General features: G+C 34.8%; 2 protein-coding genes across 9 annotated transcripts; one reads left to right on the forward strand and one right to left on the reverse strand.

The window, feature by feature from the left end:
• Nucleotides 1-7,003: 7,003 nt before the first annotated feature.
• Nucleotides 7,004-14,412, forward strand: LOC131949148 (uncharacterized). Of its 2 annotated transcripts, none has more exons than XM_059310923.1 (4): nucleotides 7,004-7,061; nucleotides 10,997-11,221; nucleotides 13,279-13,422; nucleotides 13,912-14,412. In XM_059310923.1, exons 2-4 carry the CDS (start codon nucleotides 11,140-11,142, stop codon nucleotides 14,154-14,156), a joined length of 471 nt encoding a protein of 156 aa, XP_059166906.1. In that variant the 5' UTR covers nucleotides 7,004-7,061; nucleotides 10,997-11,139; the 3' UTR covers nucleotides 14,157-14,412. The 2 variants fall into 2 exon arrangements, with proteins under 2 accessions (XP_059166906.1, XP_059166905.1); XM_059310922.1 differs by lacking the exon at nucleotides 7,004-7,061 and adding an exon at nucleotides 7,531-7,700.
• Nucleotides 14,413-14,879: 467 nt separating this feature from the next.
• LOC131949159 (nascent polypeptide-associated complex subunit alpha, muscle-specific form-like) lies at nucleotides 14,880-25,726 on the reverse strand. 7 transcript variants are annotated; one of them, XM_059310937.1, is made up of 10 exons: nucleotides 25,634-25,726; nucleotides 23,861-24,300; nucleotides 23,350-23,751; nucleotides 21,890-22,288; nucleotides 21,241-21,543; nucleotides 20,410-20,712; nucleotides 19,510-19,908; nucleotides 18,373-18,969; nucleotides 16,602-16,826; nucleotides 14,880-15,239 (listed from the first exon to the last, which is right to left on the reverse strand). In XM_059310937.1, exons 2-9 carry the CDS (start codon nucleotides 24,148-24,150, stop codon nucleotides 16,604-16,606), a joined length of 2,916 nt encoding a protein of 971 aa, XP_059166920.1. In that variant the 5' UTR covers nucleotides 24,151-24,300; nucleotides 25,634-25,726; the 3' UTR covers nucleotides 14,880-15,239; nucleotides 16,602-16,603. The 7 variants fall into 7 exon arrangements, with proteins under 7 accessions (XP_059166920.1, XP_059166924.1, XP_059166919.1 ...); XM_059310941.1 differs by lacking the exon at nucleotides 25,634-25,726 and adding an exon at nucleotides 24,758-24,864 and having other exon boundaries at nucleotides 21,890-22,276; XM_059310936.1 differs by lacking the exon at nucleotides 25,634-25,726 and adding an exon at nucleotides 24,758-24,864.

Genomic DNA, 25,726 nt, shown 5'->3' on the forward strand with positions numbered 1-25,726 from the left:
GTCTGCTTTTCTTTCTTGATTTTCTTTCATAGTCTTGATACACCCAAGAGAAATCTGCAAACCTCTTCTGCCTTAACTCTTGACTTTAGTGGTAAGCATCTATGAGCTTTACCACCCTGGAATTTCTCTAAGGTGGTTTAGTTGCAAGCCAGGTGTTTTATGCATATAGCAAAAACATACATACATACAGAGAAATGTATAGGCCCTATACCTAACTTTTGATCCAGAAAGTCTATAAGTGTATGCATTCAATATTTTTCTTACGATGTTGTACTCAACGTTAACTTTTGAAGGTCAGATTGGGATGGGAATAAGTGGACTGGGTGGGATATTTTGTTTGGAATTGTGGTATTTTCTATGGTATAAGCGGGGTATATTTTCTACAAACAGGTAGTTTTTTTTTAATATTTGAAGCAAAATAATTTTTAAAAACAAAACTGACAACCCCCCCCCCCTGAAATAGTTTAATGGATGATTTTAAATATTCCCTGCAAAATAAATGATATTTAAATCCCACCCAACAAAATGGATCTGTTATTTTTTTAAACACTAGCAAACAAAAAAATAAAAAACGAATAAAGTTACTTTAACCGTAGGCGCTTTCACGAATATAGTTACTTTAACCGTAGGCGTTTTCACGAATATAGTTACTTTAACCGTAGGCGTTTTCACGAATATAGTTACTTTAACCGTAGGCGAATACACGAATATAGCTTTTTTAACACCTTCCTGCAAAATGATTGACTAGTATTGAACTCGGCCTCAAATAGAAAAAAAACAAGTTCGATGAATTATTAATTGGCTCTTAACTAGTGTTTACTGGTTATTGATTATTGGTGTCAGCGGATAGTTCTGCTTTGTTTTGTCACTAGTAGAAGTCTGTCGTGGGGAACAAAAGCAGACTTTTGTTGTGGGCAACAAAGACATACTGTTGTCGTCAGAAACAATGACAGACTTTTGCCGTCGGAAATAAATAACAGACTTCTGTAAGGCAGAGTTTTTGTTATCAGAAACAAAGGCAGATTTTGGTCGTTTAGAAACAAAGACAGACTTTTGTCGTTAAAAACAAAGACAGACTTTTGTCATCAGAAACTGAGGCAGACTTTTGTTGTCAATAACTAAGGCAGACTTTTGTCATCAGAAACCAAGACAGACTTTTGTAACCAGAAATGACAGACATTTCTTGTAAAAAAAAAACCAAAAGGAAACAACTACACATCACGCTACGGTTAGATTAAACAAAACAGTTGTAAAGTGCTCTTACTATCGATTTACATTGCGTTGTGTTTTAATGCAGGTATTGATTTATGCGTCTCGTTTTGTTATTTCATATGCTGGTCACTAGATTAGTTATCATATTTTGTAGTCTGTTCTAGAGAAAAAAAAGACCACCTTGGTGCTTTTCAAAAAAGTCGATTTGTCGATATTGTTCTTGTTTTCAATGTCGCTAACCTCTTTACTAAACACTAGTTCTGACCACACCCCTTTCATAACCTTAACCCAAATCTTAACCTTGACAGAAAATAAAATCACTTGACGATACAAATATTGTAATGTCGGTGTTTAACCAAAAATTGATTGCTCAGGTAAAAGATATATCAATGATGTAGTTGTTGAGCAAGCAGGCTGCTGCTGTTTAGGAGCCGTTGGTTTATGGATTAGATGATATCTTATAATTTGAGAAAAAAAAACGTTTTTTGTGTGCCACTTATTCAATAGTCTCTGAAAGCTGATTAGTGGTTATTTTGTTATCAAGTTCATCGTATCTAAACCTAACCCAAGCTCATAGAAGATTATATATATATATATATATATATATATATATATATATATATATATATATAATTATTTATATGTGCCTATGTGTATAATATTTTTTTAAATATTTTAAAATATTTTAATATTTATTTATATTTATATATGACCTCGGCCTATGAAGTGATGATAATGTGATTAGCACTATTCCACCTGTGCTTTCCGTAACCTTTGCTTTCCGTAACGTTAGTTTGGTACCCTTCAGAGCTGGGTGAACTCAGGGACTTTATGTTGACTTGAACCTGAATTTGAACTCGAGACTTTCAGGTTAGCAGTCTAGTGCTAATTAGAATTTAAAAAGTTGATAATTTTTTTTTGGAATTTGTTTTTTTTAAAGAAAGTGAAAGAATGCAATTCATTTTTTTTGGCTGGTCTAATTATTTTTGTATGGCGATAGATGACACAGAAGGGATGGGAGGTGAAGGGGGGGGGGAGAAAGGAAACCTAGTGCTCTACCGCTAGACCACGTCGTCCCATCTTGTATCATTCTTGTATTTCATATTAATTAGAATTTAAAAAGTTGATAATTTTTGTCGGAATTTGTTTTTTTTTTAAAGAAAGTGTAAGAATACGATTCATTTTTTTGGCTGGTCTAATTTTTTTTTTGTATGGCGCTAGATGACACAGACGGGAGGGAGGTGTGGGGGGGGGGACGCAACCTGGTTAAAATTTGATGACGTCATGTGAGCGACTTTACTGACCTGCTCGCAGACGACAGTGTTGACAAGGGCTGATGCACCGCACACACTAGCCAGTGCACTGGCCAAGTCCAAGCAAAAAATAAGGAGGGTCAAAGTGGTGGTCCTCCCACGTCTTTGGTCTCTCTCACCCCCCACCCCCATCCCTCCCAGTTTAAACTTTTTTTAAAGCGTCTGCGAATGTGTAATTGTGTAATGTGTAATGGCTGGATGTTTTTTTTTTAACTAGAGCAGAGACAGCCAGTCTGGGGTGCTGCTAGCTACAAAACTGGGATGAGATTTTCGTATGTAATATATATATATATATATATATATATATATATATATATATATATATATATATATATATATATATATATATATATATATATATATATATATATATATATATATATATATATATATATAATATATATATATATATATATATATATATATATATATATATATATATATATATATATATATATATATATATATATATATATATATATATATATATATATGGATATATATATATATATATATATATATATATATATATATATATATATATATATATATATATATATATATATATATAGGCCTATATATGTTTATAAATATTTATAGGCCTATATATATATATATATATATATATATATATATATATATATATATATATATATATATATATATATATATATATATATATATATATATATATATATATATATATATAATGTTGTCAGTGATAAAGAAAACTCCAGAGGTCCGGTTTACAATAATATAAAATTCATTTAAATTGACGTCACGTCATTGACCATAAATGTCAGTCTCATAGTTTAACGACCCCTACAGAAAAAAAAAATCAATCAAAAACCTAAAACAATAGAGTGTTATTTGAAACATTTCATGCTTCGATAGGGCAGTTCTGTACCAGAAAGGAAGTTTTCCCACAGGGCAATTTTAAACAAGTTGCCGTAAATTGCCTGCAGATTTTTAACGACTACAGAACAAAGATTAGTGGGAGGTCTTAAGTACATTCGTTATCGATTTCTGTTAACGAGTTCTCTGATTACTGGTTTAATATTTGCAAACCTGAATTCTTTTTTTTTTTTATTTTGGTGGGGTATTGACATTGTACGTTTAATGCTAGAAGAATTTTTTTACAGCGTCGCGGAGAAACATAAAATATGCGTGCTGGGTTTGTATGAGGTGCTAGATTTCTAGGCAAAGATGAGTGATTTTAGGAAAATGGTATGTGATTGATAAGAATACGTTGTGTGATAGTGAGAAAAAGGTGTGTGATTGTTAGAAAAAGGTGACCATAAAATACACTTTAGAGTAAAACGCGTATTTTTTAAAAAGGAAAAGGTAATATGTGTAAAAAAAAGTATTGTGCAGTATAAGATAATCATGTACGAAGAGAGTCCTTATGCAAAGGGGAATTAGGCAAAAAATAATTTGCTTTTGACAAAAAAATTGAAAGTTTTGGGCAAAAAGTGATTCGTTTTAATAAAAAAAGTGATTAGTTTTATGTACAAATCAATATTTGTAGACAAAAAATTGGAAGTTTTGGGCAAAAAGTGATTCGTTTTAATAAAAATGTGATTAGTTTTATGTAAAAATCAATATTTGTAGACAAAAAATTGGTTTAGTGGCGAATGGTGTCGAGATTAATTACACCAGTCAGATGAAACAATCCAGCATCGACCCGTCCTATTTTATCTAACATCCAGTAATATCCTATATAATTTAATAGGCTTGAAAATCTGGTTCCAAATGGTTCCAAATATTTTTTGCCAGAAAGCATACATTTTAACTAAAATTCAATATTTTATAACACTTGTGTAATATAAGTAACAAAATGACTTCTGGCTAGAATGACTTAAGGCTAGAAATATTCAAACAAATAATTACTAGTGATATAATAGTAATTTAGAAAACACTTTTATTTTTAATGTGGATTAGTAGTCAGAGTGTTGTGGTGATAGAGGATGTTAAATTATTTAATATAAATACAATACTAGGTTATTGACCACTATTGTGTATTTTATCGTGGGAAACAATTGTTGTGACTTTCATTGTTTTACTCTCCCTGGCCACTCCAGATGACTGCAAAAGGAGGTTGAGGAGAATTTAAAAAAAAAAATATACGAATTGATAATATAATTCTAAACGGCTTTTTGAACGGCTTATATTCAATAAAAAAATATGAAAATGAATGTAATCGATGATTCCCAAACAGCTTGACATTTAAAAATAAAATAAAACTATAATTTTATCGCTTGCTATATTTTTAAAAGATTAAACATTTTTTAGTATGATTACATAGTTATCTTTTCAAGCCTATTGCGCATGGTATAAAATCACATAAAACTTGAGGCTCGGTAGCTTAAATCAACTTTAAATCCGGCAAATACATTATTCTAAACGCCGTTTTTCGACTGATGTCCTCGTTTATTTAACTTTGTGACTGAAAAAAATAAAACCCTGTGTTTAAAACAAAATGTTAGGTTTTATACATTAAGTTTTTTTATTGTTTGATGGAAAGATATGCAACGTGTCGAAAAACACATTTCTAGATAAATTCTCCAACAGGACAAAGTGAGTAGAGTTCATCAGTTGTGTTTGACTTGCGTTGTGCTCATTTATCTTTGTAGCTTAAAAATTTAACCCTGCGTTAAATCAATATGTTAGGGTTTAAATAAAGTCTAGGTTTTTTTTATTGTTTATATGAAAAGTTATGCAATGTGTATAAAATCAAATTTTTAGATAAAATTAACCGCATGACTAAAGGAGTTGAGTTCCTCAGTTTTCTTTGACTTACGTTATGTGGACTAGAAGTCATGCAGACTCGAACCTGAGAACTGAACAAACTTTACAATTGTATGCGCTGCCCTTCGACCATATGGTACCATGTTTCAAAAAACAAAACAAACGACAAATTATTTCCCTTATTTCCCTTAATTATTTCCCTTATTTTTTGTATTCTACTTTTTATTAAACTCGATCTATAACAGATAAAAATAAAATATCTTAAGTATCTGGGCGCTTTGTATCCCACGATTACGTCATTGATATATTTCTGAGTATCGATTTCATTATTTTCTTTTATTCTTTTGTTGCGGAATCAATACACTGACGTTATTCAGAATTATCCAGCGACATATTCGATTCCCAATCATTTCTCAAAACCTACTCGGTTGATCGGTCTCATTGTTTTAAGTGTAAGGCTACAAACGTATACAGGCGAATAGGTTCTTTAAGAAAGGAGAAGGGGACGGTGGGGGAGTATCCGAGAGGTAGGACTACACGTCAAGTTAACCTCGCCATAGTTCATTTACATGGTTTTTGTTTTGAGTAGTAGAGTCTAACTGGTTAGGTGGATCTACTCAACAATCACTTACTTTTCAAGAGCTGGGTTGTCTTTGTATCTAAAAGAACATTGGGAGGGTATTTTGATTGGTTTAGCTCTAATCATATCAATTACTATTCCCAGTTAGGTCGGGTGTCACACGGTGCGGCACTTCATGGTGTCAGCCCCTTATTACCAAAGGAAAAGAGTATAGGATATATATATATATATATATATATATATATATATATATATATATATATATATATATATATATATATATATATATATATATATAATTATATTCATGCAATAGGTGACAGCCCCCTCTGATTTAGTCAATGCAAAGTTTTCACAGTAAATTATTAGATATTCTATCAACATACCCCAGTTACCCAGTTATTGATTGACTAAACACTTATTGAAAATATTCATCTTAACTGTTATTTCCTGTGTAAATTTTGCAGTTGGTGTTACCCCCCCCCCCCCCCCCCAACCCCAAGCTTGTCGGGATCGTCAATTTGTACTTAAAATACTTTTTATATCTAATCTTTTATTGAGCTGACATTGTCTTCTATATATTTTGCATATTTTTGTCTTGGTGCCTCGCGACGCCTGTTATTCCAACCCTGACCATAGCCTTTATACTGACTTCGACAGAAATGTATAATTTAGGCGTATATATATATATATATATATATATATATATATATATATATATATATATATATATATATATATATATATATATATATATATATATATATATATATATATATATATATATATATATATATATATATATATATATAATATATATATATATATATATATATATATATATATATATATATATATATATATGCCTATATATATGTATATACGTATACACCCTTCCAATGACCAAATACCAGTAAGATGATGAAAGAAACAAAATGTAGCCATAGTGTTACATTGCTATTTGCGTCTGAGGATCTCTCACACACCGTCCTTTCTGCCGTTTAATTTTATGGCAACCGGTCCCCAGAGACCACGTGAGCAAATAGACCATTCACCGTTTTCGGTTTTAGCAAACACGTCCCCCTCATTGAAAACATTGCGATTTTTTTTTCGTTTTCTTTCTGTTGAATTCGAGAAGCAGACGGTGAAACATGAAATTGTGCACCGTTTTAAAATTGCGATTTAAATTTCTTCTGTTAGTATTGTTGGTAAGTAGTTGAAAATGTCATTTAACAAAGCTTCAATCGTTTACTTCATTAGTTATTTTATTAGTTAACTATATTAGTTTTTAAAGTAATACTGTTTTTTGTTGTTCTGTGTATGAAATATAATCTGGAAACGAAGAAACCCAGTTTGTGTGGGTTAATGAAGATCTGGTTGACTGGTTGAGTTTTGGGTCATCTACGCAAGAGTTTCCGAGTTCAAACATTGATGACGTCATGATTTTTACCTACGTCTTTCATTCCACCCTGCTTAAAACTGGACCAAAGAAAAAACGTTAGGAGTGGCTTAGACTATGATCGTTGTTTACATTCTTTTAACACCCTGTTCTATAAATAAAACGAGTGTGATAGCTTTTATTTTGATGTGAATTGTAAGGTTTTAGTTGTAGTTGTGTTGCCGACTTTGTGTATAATATACACTACAGGAGATACTAACTATAACTGGAGTGTCTTGCTTAGGGTGAGGACTGTTTCTTTCCTATCTCCGTGTGACTTAAACAATACAAAACTTTCATGAAGAAGAATACTGATACTTTAATTTGTTTCATTTAATAACAACTTCACCACAAGCGACATGCAGTATAAATAATACGAGCTGGATAGATTTTATTTACAATGTGAATGGTAAGGTTTCAAAAGTGCTGTTTGTTTTAATCATATTTGTTTCACATGGTGTCAAATGGTGCAAGACAGCTATTCTTCATTTGTTGGTATGGCTATTGTAAATTTTTTTTTTTTAATGATTTACAGTTTATGATTATCTTTTAGAACATTAAATACATTTTTTTATTACTTCTAACTTTGATCTTTTTGAAAGATAAAATAAAGAGAAAATAACATTTTGTAAAGAGAATTATTTATTCTAAATTCTTCAACATTAACCGTAAACGTTTATAGGGGTGTAGACTGTATATTCATTTTAAATTCTCTAAACCTCGAGCGACTTTGAAAAAGTGACTGGTCATATTTTATTGTCTCAAATTAAAACAGCAATCCTCCCTAAAATTATACCATTTTATTTATCTAATATTTACAGTAATCTTTGAAACAAAAACGTGATTTTTCTCTTTGTGTAGTTTCAGTAGAGTTTTTAAAAAATATTAAAATACTATAATTAGAAACATATGACCTCAATTGAGTACAATTTAAAACAACTGATCTACTTAAGTGTTAAACTAAACGTAAAAAAGGACAAATAAGCTCCTGTGAATGGGATGTGTATGACGTCGAGCCCAAGCAATTACGCAGCAGTTTCAATCAACAGTAATTAACTGTTTAAATATAACTGGTTGGTTAGACTCTACTTTCTATCACGTTTGTCACTGCCTCCTCCCCCTCCCCGGAGCACGGCTACCCCCCCCCCCCATCCGAACGTAACAATATATATATATATATATATATATATATATATATATATATATATATATATATATATATATATGCATATGTACTTTTACCAGTGTCCTCCCCTGATAAAATATATTTATAAAAAACACATCTTCATAAAATATGGACCTCTCAAAGTTTCCTAGTTTGTGTCAAGATTTGTAGACAACACTCTCACCAAATATCAACTAGATCTACAACTATTCTTAAGTTTCTCTAGGGAAAATATTACGTCATAAGTTATAGTTTTGAATTATTTTACAATAAAGAAAGATGATAAATGATTCAGACCAACATTAATGAACGATACAATTTTGAACGAACGATAGGTGGAAGAGGAATGTGACACGTGATAATATCAGTGTTTCTTTCAGACTTTTTCTCAAAGGAAGTGGCGGGGGCACCTGAAACTTTCGAAGAGATGCCCGAAAGAAACACTGCATATGATAATGATACATAAGCTGTTGCGTGGTATTATGGTGCTATATAGATACTTCGATATTATATATATATATATATATATATATATATATATATATATATATATATATATATATATATATATATATATATATATATATATATATTTAAATACTATAATACACACGATACTTAAAAATATAAACATAAAATTTTTCCCTGCCCTGTTCTGCCTTATTAATTCCGTAAAGTAATACATTAAAGGGCACACACCTTGTGTGCCATTTATAAATAGATTTTTCTCAAGTAGTAAAATCGCTGAAGCGAGTTGGCAAACAGATTTGTTAAGTGACGAATACATTAACAAAATATTTCGCGTGGGACTGTTGCGTTGGCGACAATCCCAAGAAAGTAAACACAAGCTTGAGGGATGACAAAATAAAGTTGTCGTATTTTTCAAACACGTAATAAAAACTCATCATATATAAAGCATTTAAATGCATAATTCGTTTTGTTTTTAACGTATTTGACAGTTCTGTAAACATCGGTGTGGCGAGACAGACACATACACACACACGCACACACACACTGTATATATATATATATATATATATATATATATATATATATATATATATATATATATATATATATATATATATATATATATATATATATATACAGCTTTTACAAACAGCTACTGTCCACTACTTGACTTTAGTTTTGCTATCCAGTTACTACAAACAGCTACTGTCCACTACTTGACTTTAGTTTTGCTATACAGTTACTACAAACAGCTACTGTCCACTACTTGACTTTAGTTTTGCTATACAGTTACTACAAACAGCTACTGTCCGCTACTTGATCTTCGTCTAGTTTAGCTGTACTGCTACTCACAGTTTCTGCCCACTACTTGACCTTAGTCTAGTTTTGCCAGCCATCCTCCACACGGGCAGACGACACTTCCCATCTGCCATCTTGACTTCCGGCCCGGAGTCCTGTTGACAAAATTTTCTCCGGCGTTGGTCAACACAAAACGCCGTGTCCGCTTTACTCAGTGGACAGAATCCCACATCAAAGACCGTCTTTATCCCTGGGCTCATCTCATAGTTAGGGCTTGATTCGATCACACAATGTCCAGGTTTTAACCGCGTTGTTGTTGTAAGTATGACGTCATTTCCGTTATGTATCATTACAGTTGCATATTAACTTCATTGGTAATTAATCGTTTTTTGTTTGTTTTTGACAATTTGACAAAATAGTTTTAGTTTTTTGGTTAAGCCGTAATGCCGACAAAATACACGGAACATTTGAGTTTCAGTCTGATTCCATTCACTTTCTTGTGATTTTGTCCCATAAATCTTTTATTAAAAAAACGACAAACATGTTTCATTACATCTCTATCGATAAATCTCAAATAACGAAATAGCAAAAAAAAAAAGATAATTAATAAATAAATGCATGATTACATAAATTGCTTATTGTTTTCCTGAACTTCTTTCCTCGTACAGAAAATCCATATCGTAGACCTAAAGACATTTATAACCTAACATTTCTAACATTTAACTAAAATTCATATTTGTGAGCTACAAAATTCATGTTATTTAGCTACAAAGTTGATACTTTTGAGCTCCAAATTTCATATTGTTGAGCTAAATAAATGTTGAGGGAGGACATCAAAGAATGGACAATATTGTCCAGTATAGAAATGGACAATATTGTCCAGTGTAGAAGTATTAAAATCAGCAGAGGACAGAGAAGTATGACAAAGTATACTTTGAGAGCCAACTGTGGTCCCCCAACGACACTCTAGCGATTATGGGATAGATAGCAATATTCCATAACTACCACATCTATTACACTACCTACAATATTCCATAACTACCACATCTATTACACTACCTACAATATTCCATAACTACCACATTTATTACACTACCTACAATATCCCATAACTACCACATCTATTACACTACCTACAATATTCCATAACTACCACATCTATTACACTACCTACAATATTCCATAACCTCCACATCTATTACACTACCTACAATATCCCATAACCTCCACATCTATTACACTGCTCACATCAGTTTTATATTTTCTTTCAGGTCTGACGCATCTGATCATTACATCACAGCAAGTGAATTCAAATACTAGCTGATATACCCGTTACATCGAACGGTTTATTTTACTAGTGCAAACAACAATATCGACCTTATCCCAATGTCTTAAACTAAAACATCAAGAATATATGATTGCGGAGAGGACAGAAAGTAAGATGGAGTTACGTGCCCTTGGGTTTCTCCTGTTGTCTTGGAGTCTGGAAGCTGTTTGTGAGTATTGATTATGTTATTGTGTCCCTTGTTCTAGACTTCAATTATAATATTTATTGTTTTATTATCCTCTTGTTCAAGTCGGCCTTCAATAATTACCTACCTTGTTTTATTATCGCTATTGTTCATCTTTTCAAAAAAAAAAATCACACATCTTTTGTTATTATCTCCCTTGTTCATATCCACCTTGAATAAATCCCCGTTCTAGAATATTATCTCCCTTTTATAAGTCGGCCTTAAAAAAACCACACACAACTGGGATTATTACCACCACTGCTAAGTCGGCCAACAGTAAACATGTTTTATCTTCCTTGGCCTTCAATAATTACCCATCTTGGGACTTATTGAAGTCTACCTTCAGTAAATACCTATCTTGTGTTATTTCCCCCCGTGTTAAATCGGCCCTTAATAATTACCTACCTTGTGTAATTATCCCACTCATTTAATTCAGCCTTAAATAATTAATTACCTTTCGTTATTATCCCCCTTGTTCAGTCGGTCATCAATAACTACATACCTTTCGTTATTATCCCTCTCAATTATCGGCCCTCAATAACGACCTACCTTGTGTAATTACCCCCTAGCTCTAGTCGGCCTTCTATAATTATACCCCTTGTTCTAGTCTCCCTTCTGTAATCATCCCCCTTGTTCTAGTCGGCCTTCTATAATTATCCCTCTTGTTCTATTCGGCCTTCTGTAATTATCCCCCTTGTTCTAGTCTCCCTTCTATGATCATCCCCCTTGTTCTAGTCTCCCTTCTATAATTATTCCCCTTGTTCTAGTCGGCCTTCTATAATTATCCCCCTTGTTCTATTCGGCCTTCTATAATTATCCCCCTTGTTCTAGTCTCCCTTCTATAATTATCCCTCTTGTTCTAGTCGGCCTTCTATAATTATCCCCCTTGTTCTAGTCTCCCTTCTATAATTATCCCCCTTGTTCTAGTCGGCCTTCTATAATTATTCCCCTTGCTCTAGTCGGCCTTCTATAATTATCCCCCTTGTTCCAGTCGGCCTTCTATAATTATCCCCCTTGTTCTAGTCGGCCTTCAATAATTATCACCCTTGTTCTAGTCTCCCTTTTATAATTATCCCCCTTGTTCTATTCGGCCTTCTATAATTATCCCCCTTGTTCCAGTCGGCCTTCTATAATTATCCCCCCTTGTTCCAGTCGGCCTTCTATAATTATCCCCCTTGTTCTATTCGGCCTTCTATAATTATCCCCCTTGTTCTAGTCTCCCTTCTATAATTATCCCCCTTGTTCTAGTCGGCCTTCTATAATTATCCCCTTTGTTCTAGTCTCCCTTCTATAATTATCCCCTTTGTTCTAGTCGGCCTTCTATAATTATTCCCCTTGCTCTAGTCGGCCTTCTATCATTATCCCCCTTGTTCCAGTCGTCCTTCTATAATTATCCCCCTTGTTCCAGTCGGCCTTCTATAATTATCCCCCTTGTTCTAGTCGGCCTTCAATAATTATCACCCTTGTTCTAGTCTCCCTTTTATAATTATCCCCCTTGTTCTATTCGGCCTTCTATAATTATCCCCCTTGTTCCAGTCGGCCTTCTATAATTATCCCCCCTTGTTCCAGTCGGCCTTCTATAATTATCACACTTGTTCTAGTCGGCCTTCTATAATTATTCCCCTTGCTCTAGTCGGCCTTCTATAATTATCCCCCCTTGTTCCAGTCGGCCTTCTATAATTATCCCCCTTGTTCTAGTCGGCCTTCTATAATTATCCCCCTTGTTCTAGTCGGCCTTCTATAATTATCCCCCCTTGTTCTAGTCGGCCTTCTATAATTATTCCCCTTGCTCTAGTCGGCCTTCAATAATTATCACCCTTGTTCTAGTCTCCCTTTTATAATTATCCCCCTTGTTCCAGTCGGCCTTCTATAATTATCCCCCTTGCTCTAGTCGGCCTTCTATAATTATCCCCCTTGTTCTAGTCGGCCTTCTATAATTATCCCCCTTTTCCAGTCGGCCTTCTATAATTATCCCCCTTGTTCCAGTCGGCCTTCTATAATTGTCCCCCTTGTTCTAGACGGCCTTATGTAATTATCCCCAGTCGGCAGACAGATGTGTTGGACGTGCCAGTATGTGCTGAACGGTAACGGGATCGAGTGCGCCACCGCCCCCGGGAACTGGACGGGGGGAGAACCCAGGATCAAATGTCCATCCAAGTGTACCATTGTGGCGGATTTTGATGCCAGTAGGTTTGGTGCATGTGATTGGGGATTTTCTCTAATAAATATTTCTATTGAACTCTATGCTCTAATCATAATGGCTTCTGTGAGAGTACAGCGACTTCTCTGCAATATGACACAATGCATTTAAAAGAAATATTTTCTCAAACAAAATTAGATACTATTTTATTTAATTTTTTTTTTACCAACATTTAATTTATGATCTTAATGTGTAAAGGTAGATAACTCAATATTTAAAAAAATATAAAAAGAAAAGTATGATTTGTCCCCCTTTGTTTAATATTTTACAGTTAAGTCCTTTTTTTTTTACAACAAAAAGAATTTTTAAGTAATCGTAAGCATTATAATTTACATCAATAAACAGATTAATTCAAATTTTAAAAAAATGCCGCCTTATATATTAGCATTTTTAATTTTTAAAATACATAAGAATTAACTAAACAAATTAAACAAAGTTAGATCATTACAATTATCCCCTTTTTATTCTCCCGCAGAAACCGGAGTTCCCAAATTCTTTTTCCGGGGGTGTGGCGACGCTCAAAGCGCGGAGGGGTGCTCAGATTTCGGCTCCACCCACAACTGTTTTTATTCCTGTGATGACAAAGACTACTGCAACAGTAAACCCTTGCCCAGGTCGCCCCTTCTAGAAAAATCCAAAAACTCTTCCAGCCTCTTGACTTGTAGTAGTAGCAGTTTTCTTTTAATGTTGTTTCTTGTTATACTCATGTACAGGCATTAACTTTTAGTGGGTTGTACAGCAAGGCCAGTATATTGATTAAATTATTATTGATTTTTTTTATTGATTATGTATGTTTAAATTTTAAACGGTGGCGTAGTTAGACCTGGTCATATGGGTTATCAGTGAAACACTATTTTTTTGTATACGTGTTTTAGGGCGGGGTTAAAATCGATATCTGTAACTGTAAATCTGTGTAGTAGGGGCGGTAAAAACTGAAACAGTTAAAAGATGGCCGGCCAACAAATTATGACAAAATTCAAAAATAATAAAAGAAGTGCCACCCCCCCCCCCCCCCCCCCCCCGAGAAAAAAGTCTGAAAAAAACCCACTTCTGTCGATGAAATTGAAGTCGGCTTGACATCGTAGGGACCACACTATCCTTTCATATGCCATGCTCATAAAAAATAAGCCCCGATGAACACTACTTCATCTACCCTATTTAACTATTGTTGCTCTGTACTTGGTTCAACTATAGATATGCGATGTTAGTTTATATTTATCTTCTTTATTGTACTTATATGAAAAAAACGTGAGAATTTTTTTTTCAATCACTCATATCTGTGATTATGGTATTGTATTATTATGGCAAATACTCTAAATATTTATTTAAAAAAAAATCAAATTGTATGCGTTGTGTGTATTATAGTAGGACTAGTTGTAAAATATATTTTTAATAAAGAACGTCAGAGTAAAAAATATGATAAAAAACCCAGAAAATAATTGTTTTTTTTTTTTCAATCATTTTATTTTGAACTTAATGTTATTCGCCTCATGTATCAAGCAATGAGATAGAACAGGGTTTTTGTATATTAAAAGGGTTGATGTGTACGGAAGGGGATCAGGTATATAAGCTGAGGTATATAGAATTGAATCATGTGTATAGAGATTCAAATATTTTCAAGTTGATAACCCTTGTATCACTTTAGTTGGGATTCCATACAGTCTTAGGCAAGTTTCTCCGAAATTGTTCCAACCCACTTCACTTAGTCCCAGAATATGTTAAATTGTCATCTCTTTTGAAACTTGGGCGCACCAACCAGGATCTTGTAGAGTTATATACTATGTTCCCAGGCTGAGGCATCACCTTTTGGATAAGGAAATGATTTAGTTTTCATTAGTAGAGTAGTTGGCCATGTTTGATTCAGCTTCATTAATTTCAATTAAGGAGCTCTTCTCTCAACTCTGTTTTTTTTTCTTTCTCATTGGACATGTTGTCGGCCTATCGCAACTCCCCCCCCCCCCCCAAATAAAAATAAAATAAAAGGGGAGAGTGATAGACTTTTGTATGGCCCCTTTCCTTACAGACCTGTCCGACTTGGTGGTGTCTTCCAGGAGATTTGTCATTGGAGCATGCAAGCTGTTACACCACGGCAAGGTAATGCGTCCGGTGACATAAACAAATAAATCGGCAATTATTATTTACTAGCCGTTACGACAAGGACCTGCACTGAGATATTTGGGTTTATTAAGAAGTATTTACCGGGTTTTGGGAATATGTTAAATTACGATTTAAATGTTTAGATGCAAATTTTTTTTCTATGAAATTTTAATTTTTAAAAGTGTTTTACTCACCAATAAAATTCATTGGTGTCATTTAATATTTCTAATTATATTTTTGTAAATAGTGCTGAAGTGGATGAAAATAACATTTAATAAACCGGGAGTGATCTCCCCTAAACTTTCTCGAATATTCTTATATAACACACCGTGGGATGGCAACTTGGAATATAGACATGATTTTTAATTACTTAAACTATTAAAAATAGAATAGAATCTCGTAGAAAAAAGAATTGCGCACCAAGCGAACGCCAAAAGAAAATGTGCATAATAGTGCGGATTATTATTAGTACTTTATAAATTTACATGCGTTTTTTGAGAGATTGGAAATAGCGTAAATTACTACTTCCGGTCAACGGAAATTACTCAAAATTTGATAGAAAGTAGAAAATTAAATCTTTTACTTACATGTGAAATTTCATTTATCTTTCTGAAATAGTACTCAAGTTATAGGCTTTTAAAAAATTCAAAGTAGAGAAAGTACCACTTCCGGTTATCGGAAATCGCTGAAAAGTTGATAGGGATCCGCGATTTTGATAAAATACTTATATATGAAATTTCACCAACCTAGCTTTATAGGTACTCAAGTCATCGTGTTTACACACACAGACACACACACAGGCACACACACATACGGACAAGATTGCAAAATTATGTTTTTCCGTATCAGTGAGGTGTAAAATGTCGAGATTTGTAATTTGTAAAAATCTAGATTTTTTTTGCACGATTACAAGACTTTCTCTATACTTCGCATATACGAGAGAGTAAAAATGAAAGCGTCCTAGAAAAAATACCAATATAAGAAAATAAACAGCTTGTTCAAATGTACAGCAAAATTTTTTTGGGTTGAAGTTTAAACTTAGAACATCAAACAGAACATCAAACACACGTTTATTTTCTCTGTTTTGTTTCCCCATGACCGGTATCATCACTGCTGTCATCATTCTCATCGTCCTCTTTGGTTGGCTGATCTCCCTGGCCGAAAATGGCGTCCGCTGCACGTGCTACAACTCCACCGACAGCGGCGCCCCCAGCTGCTAGCCCCGCATTACCCGCCAATCCAAATCCTACAGCCCCCACTGACTGTAACACAGAGACGACGCCCATGCCGACACTGAAACAATGAATATGATTGATGGAATATATCCATATATATACGATTTTTTTTCTCAACATACGGTATATTAAAAAAAAGTCGATTGCGGTTTCACACCATTCATCCGATCGCCATAAATTTGATTAGAACACTACAGGGAAGGGTTTTGCAAAAAAATAAAAAAAATAAAAAAATAAATCTTTTTTAATTTCGCAAGGGCGGCGCCAGGGGAGGGTCCGATTTTTCTTTATATGATATATATATATATATAAAAGTCGAATCGGTCTGACACCGCTCATCCCAGTGATATGAAACTTTGGAAAGTTGATTAGAAAACTGCAGGGGAGGTTTCTGTAAAACAATCTTTTTTTTAAATTTCGCAAGGGTGGCGCCACAGGAGGTTGCGATTCTGCTCTATATACGGCATATTAAAAAAATGAAAGTCAGATGCGGTTCGACACCTTTCATCCGAGTGCTATAAAACTTTAAATAGTTAATGAGAATACTCCCAGGAAGTTTTCTGTTAACAAAATAATTAAAATTTGATATGAGCGGCGCCCGGGAGGGTGCGTTTTTCGTCAATGCACAAGTTGGCGCCCAGAATTCCAGAGCGGCTATGTTAGCACTTGGCATCCATTAATCGTGCGTCACACATAGCGGGTAATGGGTACTATTATATTCAGCATTAAAACTTCAAAAGGCGCAACTGCCGGCGCCCCGTAGCTTGCACTACCAGAAGCGCCCCGGGTTCCCCTGCGAGCACTATGGCGCCTCTGCGGTAGTGTAATCGGGGGCTCCCGAGAACGCCCTTCTACTTCCCTGACGCATAGACGGTCACTGAAGTGTGTTCTACCTCATTTTTTCTGTGAGTGGTTATCGTACACTCAAGGTTTTCATGCGGTAGTGTAGGTGTCGCGATATTTATGATCCAAGCGTAGGCATTGTTTGCATTTAAATAACTCAGTTTTTAGAAAACAATGTCACGCGTCTAAGAACACAGGATTGGTACCGCATTGATGAAACCCTTCTTATATATTTCGTCAGACTTTCTTCTATCCCTCGCGGCAACACGCGAGGACGGACACGCTATTATATACATACATACATATATATATATATATATATATATATATATATATATATATATATATATATATATATATATATATATATATATATATATATATATATATATATATATGTATATATATATATATATATATATATATATATATATATATATATATATGTATATATATATATATATATATATATATATATATATATATATGTATATATATATATATATATATATATATATATATATATATATATATATATATATATATATATATTTATATATATATATATACATACATATATATATATATATATATATATATATATATATATATATATATATATATATATATATATATATATATATATATATATACAGAATTATTTCCACATTGTGTAACGTCCCCCTCCACCTGGATTTGAGTTAGAAGTTCTCAGGAGAGATATTGGAAAAACTATGATGCCAGTGTTGTATGTGACTTACCCGGATGTAGCTGCCGTGGACATCATGCTGGCTGCTAAGCTTCCGGCCGCGATACCGCCTGCTCCGAACCCAGCTGCCGCCACAGCTACAGGTCCCAGCACCACAGCACCAACTGCTCCAGCGGCAACACAGGCAATTTTTCTTTTGCTCCAGCCTCGCTGATCTGATGACGGTGGGGTTTTGTCAGATCCAGGTTCATTTGGTTCTTTTGATGGTGGAGTTTCTTTTGGTCCCTGTGTTGTTGGAGTTTCTTTTGGTCCCTGTGTTGTTGGAGTTTCTTTTGGTCCCTGTGTTGTTGGAGTTTCTTTTGGTCCCTGTGTTGTTGGAGTTTCTTTTGGTCCCTGTGTTGTTGGAGTTTCTTTTGGTCCCTGTGTTGTTGGAGTTTCTTTTGGTCCCTGTGTTGTTGGGGTTTCTTTTGGTCCCTGTAATGGCTGCTCTTTTCTTGGCCCAGCTCCAGAAGTCCCAGAAGACATAAAGTCTTGTGTGGAGGAGTCCCTCCGTGAAGAACTCGTTGACTGACCTGGTTTAGAAGATTCCCTTGTTGCTTGTGGGTTTCTCGAGTCTTCAGATGATTGTTTTCTTTCACTAAATTGGGCACTAATAAGAAAACTGTATGAGTGAAATATAACTAACACCATAGGTAAAATTTTGAAGAAAGAAATCTATTAGAACTGAAGAAATAAATAAATATGAACTTTGCGACATTGTTAGAGGTGCTAATGTAGCGATAACATTGTGTGTGTGTGTGTGTGTGTGTATGTGTGTGTGTTAAACTCAATTACTCGAGTACCATTTCAGTTAGGAGAACGTCATTTCAAAAAGGTCATATTCGTAGGTTTTATTTTAAACATTTAAGCGATTTTTGGTTTCCGGAAGTGGTAGGCTTCCAAAAAGGATAATTGTTCACTTAAAAGTTTTTTTTCAAACAATGAGCTGTTTTATAACAGATTTAAGCCAATTCTTTAACGAGACTTGTGTCTTCCGTTTAAACACATCTTCCAATTTTAACTTTTTAAAAATCCGATCACATCCAATAAAATAACTGGGCTTTTTGCGAGTGGGATAACATCAGTTTACTTTTAATTTCACTAACAATTTTTTATTTTTAAAAAATGTGGAAAATTAGAAAAGACATACCCGGATGTAGCAGCATTGTACGCCATACTCGCAGCTACACATCCGGCCACGATACTGCCGGCTACGAAACCAGCTCCGGCCACAGTTACGGGTGCCAGCGCCACGGCACCAACAGCTCCTCCGGCAACACAGGCAATTTTTCTCCAGCTCCAACCACCCTGATCTGATGAAGGTGGGGTTTTGTTAGTTCCAGGTTCATTTGGTTCCTGTGATGGTGGGGTTGCTTTTGACCCCTGCTCTTTTCTTGGCCCAGCTCCAGAAGTTTTAGAAGACCTAGAGCCTTGTGTGGAGGAGTCCCTCCGTGAAGAACTGGTTGACTGACCTGGTTTAGAAGATTCCCTGGTACCGTGTGGGTTTCTCGTGTTTTCAGATGGTTGTTTCCCTTCTCTAAACTGGGCACTAATAAGAAAAGTTCATACACCAAAGGTAAAATTTGGAAGAATAAACTCTTCTAGAACTGAAGGAATAAATTAATATGAACTTGGCGACATTGTTAGAGGTGCTAATGTAGCGATAACATTGTGTATGCGTGTGTGTGTGTGTTTCAAATCAATTACTCCAGTACCATTTCAGTTAGTAGAACGACATTTCGAAAAGGTCATATTCGTTGCTTTTATTTTAAACATTTAAGCGATTTTTGGTTTTCATAAGTGGTAGGCTTCCAAAAAAGGTAAATTATTCACCTCAATGTGTTTTTTCAAACAATGAGCTGTTTTATAAGAAATTTAACGAGACTTGCGTCTTCCGTTTAAACACATCTTCCAAATTTAACTTTTTAAAAATACGATCACATCCAATAAAATATCTGTTTTTTTTTTAGATTGGGATAACATCAGTTACTTTTAATTTTACTAACAATTTTTAATTGAAAAAATATATGGAAAATTAGAAAAGACATACCCGGTGGTAGCAGCCTTGGACATCATCCAAGCGATAACACAAGCAATTATTCTCCAGCTCCAACCACTCTGACCTGATGATGGTGGGGTTTTGTCAGATCCTGGTTCATTTTGTTCTTGTGATGATGGGGTTTCTTTTGGTCCCTGTGATGGTCGCTCTTTTCTTGGCCCAGTTCCAGAAGAGGAAGACCTAAAGTCCTGTGTGGAGGAGCCTCTCTGTGAAGAACTTGTTGACTGACCAGCTTTGGACGATTCCCTTGTTGCTTGTGGGTTTCTTGTGTTTTCTGATGATTGTTTCCCTTGACTGAGTTGAGCGTTAATGAGAAAAGTGTATGAGAGAAATATGACGAACACCGTAGGAAAAATTTGGAAGAGTAAACTCTTCTAGAACTGAAGAAAGAAATCAATATGAACTTTGCGACTTTGTTAGAGGTGCTGATGTAGCGAGAACATTGTGTGTGTGTGTGTGTGTGTGTGTATGTGTGTGTGTGTTAAACTCAATTACTCGAGTACCATTTCAGTTAAGAGAACGACATTTCGAAAAGGTCATATTCGTAGCTTTTATTTTAAACATTTAAGCGATTTTTGGTTTCCAGAAGGTAAATTATTCACCTCAATGTGTTTTTTCAAACAATGAGCTGTTTTATAAGAAATTTAACGAGACTTGCGTCTTCCGTTTAAACACATCTTCCAAATTTAACTTTTTAAAAATACGATCACATCCAATAAAATATCTGTTTTTTTTTTTTTAGATTGGGATAACATCAGTTACTTTTAATTTTACTAACAATTTTTAATTGAAAAAATATATGGAAAATTAGAAAAGACATACCCGGTGGTAGCAGCCTTGGACATCATCCAAGCGATAACACAAGCAATTATTCTCCACATCCAACCACTCTGATCTGATGATGGTGGGGTTTTGTCAGATCCAGGTTCATTTGGTTCTTGTGATGATGGGGTTTCTTTTGGTCTCGGTAATGGTTGCTCTTTTCTTAGCCCAGTTCCAGAAGAGGAAGACCTAAAGTCTTGTGTGGAGGAGCCTCTCTGTGAAGAACTCGTTGACTGACCAGCTTTGGAAGATTCCCTTGTTTCTTGTGGGTTTCTCGTGTTTTCTGATGATTGTTTCCCTTCACTGAGTTGAGCGTTAATGAGAAAAGTGTATGAGAGAAATATGACGAACACCGTAGGAAAAATTTGGAAGAGTAAACTCTTCTAGAACTGAAGAAAGAAATCAATATGAACTTTGCGACTTTGTTAGAGGTGCTGATGTAGCGAGAACATTGTGTGTGTGTGTATATGTGTGTGTGTGTGTGTGTTAAACTCAATTACTCGAGTACCATTTCAGTTAGGAGAACGACATTTCGAAAAGGTCATATTCGTAGGTTTTATTTTAAACATTTCAGCGATTTTTGGTTTCCGGAAGTGGTAGGCTTCCAAAAAGGTCAATTAAAAAATGTGGAAAACTTGAAAAGACATACCCGGATGTAGCAGCATTGTACACCATACTCGCAGCTACAGTTCCGGCCACGATACAGCCTGTTCCAAACCCAGCTGCCGCCACAGCTACTGGTGCCAGCGTCGCAGCACCAACTGCTCCTCCGGCAACACAGGCAATTTTTCTCCAGCTCCAACCACTCTGATCTGATGAAGGTGGGTTTTTATCAGATCCTGGTTCATTTGGTTCCTGTGATGGTGGGGTTGCTTTTGACCCCTGCTCTTTTCTTGGCCCAGCTCCAGAAGTCCCAGAAGACCTAGAGTCCTGTGTGGAGGAGTCCCTCCGTGAAGAACTCGTTGACTGACTAGGTTTGGAAGATTCCGTTTTATAGTGTGGGTTCCTCGTGTTTTCTGATGGTTGTTTTCCTTCTCTAAATTGGGCACTAATGAGTAAAGTTCATGTAGAAATACGACGAACACCATAGGTAAAATTTGGAAGAATAAACTCTACTATAACTGAAGAAATGAATTAATATGAACTTTGCGACATTGTGCTAATGTAGCGATAACATTTTGTTGAAAGCAAAGTGTACACTTTTGTTAAAATTTTAATTGAAAACAAAATTCTTTTTAGCAATGTTTTAAACGGAGTATCGGGGAAAGTAATGTTTATAACTTGCAAAAAATCGAATAGGGGTTGAAATGTTTCGACGTTTTACACCACCCGACTCATATACACTGTCTGAATATACGTGTGCATGTTTTTGTATGTATGCATGTGTGTGTAAGTGTGTGTGTTTAAAATTAATTACTCGAGTACCATGTCAGTTAAGTAAACGAAGTTTCAAAAAGATCATATAGGTCGGTTTTTTTTTTAAATTTTAAGCGATTTTCGGTAACCGGAAAATGTACTTTAGTTCAACTTATGGCTTTTAAAAAATTCTTTTTCCCTCAATGTGTTTATCGAAAAAACGAGCTGTTTTGTAACAAATTTTACCATCTCTGTATCCCGAGTTCACTAGAAGTGCTACTCAACCCTTACAGTTAAACACGAATAGACGGAAAACTTATAGTAAATGAATCTCTTTTTATCAGAGTTAGGGAAATGTTATAAAACATAACAAATTTGAACTGGCTTTGTAAAGTGTGACAAGCCCTTTTAAAAACACTGATTCGTTTAACAATGAAAGAACAATAGCGGCTGTCTTTTAGACAAATCTTCAAATAACTAGTTTAACTTCTTCGTTTTTAATTTTTAGTGTTGGAAGGGATCCAGCCTTTATCTACCAGAGGGTTTGAACTCGACTTTTTCGAATTTATCAACCATGAGCTTTTTGCCGACTCGACCACTCCTCCAACACAATTAAGGATACGACTAGTTTAACTAAAACCAATGGAATCACATAAATTAGTTGTTTTTTTTTACGTTTCGGATAACGCCTCGTTACTCACAATTTCACCAACATTATTTGTCGAAAAATGTGGACAATTTGAATAGACGTACCCGGATGTAGCAGCCGTAGACATCATATCCGCAGCTAAACTTTTGGCTGCTCTAACGCCTACCACAAGTGCCGGTGACTGCGTCAGTGATCCAAAGGCTCCAGAAGCAACACCTGCAAGCTTTCCAAAGCCCCAGCCACTTTCACAGGACGATGGTGGGTTTTTGTCAGGTCCTGTTTCTTTTGGTCCCGGTAATGGAGAGTTTTCTTTTGAACCAGGAGAAGACGACCACTCGTTTATTGCCATAGCTCCATAAGTTCCATTAGTAGCAGTCATGGCGTCTTGCGTGGAAGAGACTCTCTGTGGTGAACTTGAAGACTGACCTTGTGAAGAAACTTCTCTTGCTGCTTGTTGAGTCTTTGGTTGTTGTGGTGGTTGTTTCCCTTCACCGTCTCTTTTTGGTCTGTTTTGAGATTATGAGAACATTTCGTTGCTTAGACTTTCATCAAAATTTATGGCTGAAAATTTGCTTAACGAAAACTATGGAAAGTTCGCAAAGAGAAAATACGTACCCGGATTTCGCGGCCGTAGACATCATGCTCGCTGCTAAACTTCCGGCGGCAATACCGCCTGCTCCGAACCCAGCTGCGGCCACAGCTACGGGCGCCAGAGCCACGGCTCCCACCGCTCCAGCGGTAACACTGGCTATTTTTCTCCAGCTCCAACCACCCTGATCTGATGACGGTGGGTTTTTGTCAGTTCGCGGGTCTTTTGGTCCCTGTGGTGATAGGGTTTCTTTTGACCTCTGAGAAGGCGATTCGTTTATTACCCTCGCTCCATAAGATCGATTAGAAGAAATCATGGCGTCTTGCGTGGAAGAGACTCTCTGTGGTGAACTTGAAGACTGACCTTGTGAAGAAACTCCTCTTGTGGCTTGTTGAGTCTTTGGTTGTTGTGGTGGTTGTTACCCTTCACCGTCCCTTTTCTGTTAATCCGTTGTGACCATTATTTACTAAAGAAAAAATATATTAAATAGCATGTATACATAAAATAACTGCATTTAACTTTATTATATATATATATATATATATATATATATATATATATATATATATATATATATATATATATATATATATATATATATATATATATATATATATATATATATATATATATATATATATATATATATGTGTGTATATATATATATATATATATATATATATATATATATATATATATATATATATATATATATATATATATTAAAATGTATGTAAAAACATCCCCGTGGTTTGTAAAAGAGTTTGAGATCACCAGAATGCTTAGTAAACTGCTAATTAGTATAGGCACAATTGAAGAAAAACAAGAAAAGATAAACTTCACAAACAACCACACCCTCTCCAATAGACCTACGATTCTTGTTTCAGTAGGGAATACTTAAAAAAACAAACGAAACAACTTACAGAACAGATGTTAGAGCTGTAAACCCAACTCCGATAAAAACGTTATAAACCGCACAATCAATCCCATCGATAAAACAACGTAATGAAAACTTCCGTGTAGACTCAGCGGATATTTGTCTAAGACGGATAAAGTATTTCTATAAATAGTTTTGTTTTATCTCGCTGTCTAATCATTAGTAATCAGCCACCAAACGTATAGATATCTACACGATACCCAAATAAATAAGCAACATATTCAGATAGAAGTATATTTTTAACAAGCGTTTTGTGACAAAATGTACTGTGCTGAAAAATATGTTGAAGACAACCTATAAGTTTATTTATCCGAATACTTGCTATGATTTAACACTTGGTATGATTATACATTATTTTATAGAGACACACATACACATACAAGCACGCCCTGAGGCATAGATACAAACATACACACACACACACACGCGCACTCGCAGACGTATACACATGCACAGACACACGCACACACACACACGCCCGTACGCACTCACACACAAGCACGCACACACAAACATTTTTTTAAAAAGTTTTAGCAGACTTTTTTCACTTATCTTTTACACACACCCCCTCACCCCCGCTAGTCATACATCGTTTTATTTTGCCGTCAACACCGCTAATACCATTTAATTCTGGAATAGTTGGAAAAACCGGAATTAGCTGAGCTGAACTGATTACTTTGAATAAAAAATAACTTTTGAAATAATATTTAAAAAAATCACCCTTCAACTGGCCAATTATCTAGATCTAGTAGTATGAAAACATCGCTAAACTTGTTTGTTTCTAAAACACACAAAGGAAGCGGCACATAAAAACGGTACGCAAATGATACTCTAGATTTAATAATCAAAACTTAAAACGTACCAACAAATAATCGCCCAGCACAGCTTGGAATAAAAAAAGAGAAGGAGTGTGTTTATTTCTACATCGTGACACGACCTAATTACTGATAAGCGG

Source organism: Physella acuta, unplaced genomic scaffold, assembly GCF_028476545.2.
Source record: "Physella acuta isolate Inbredline_101_S28 unplaced genomic scaffold, ASM2847654v3 ptg000676l, whole genome shotgun sequence".
Taxonomy (NCBI): Eukaryota; Metazoa; Mollusca; class Gastropoda; family Physidae; genus Physella; species Physella acuta.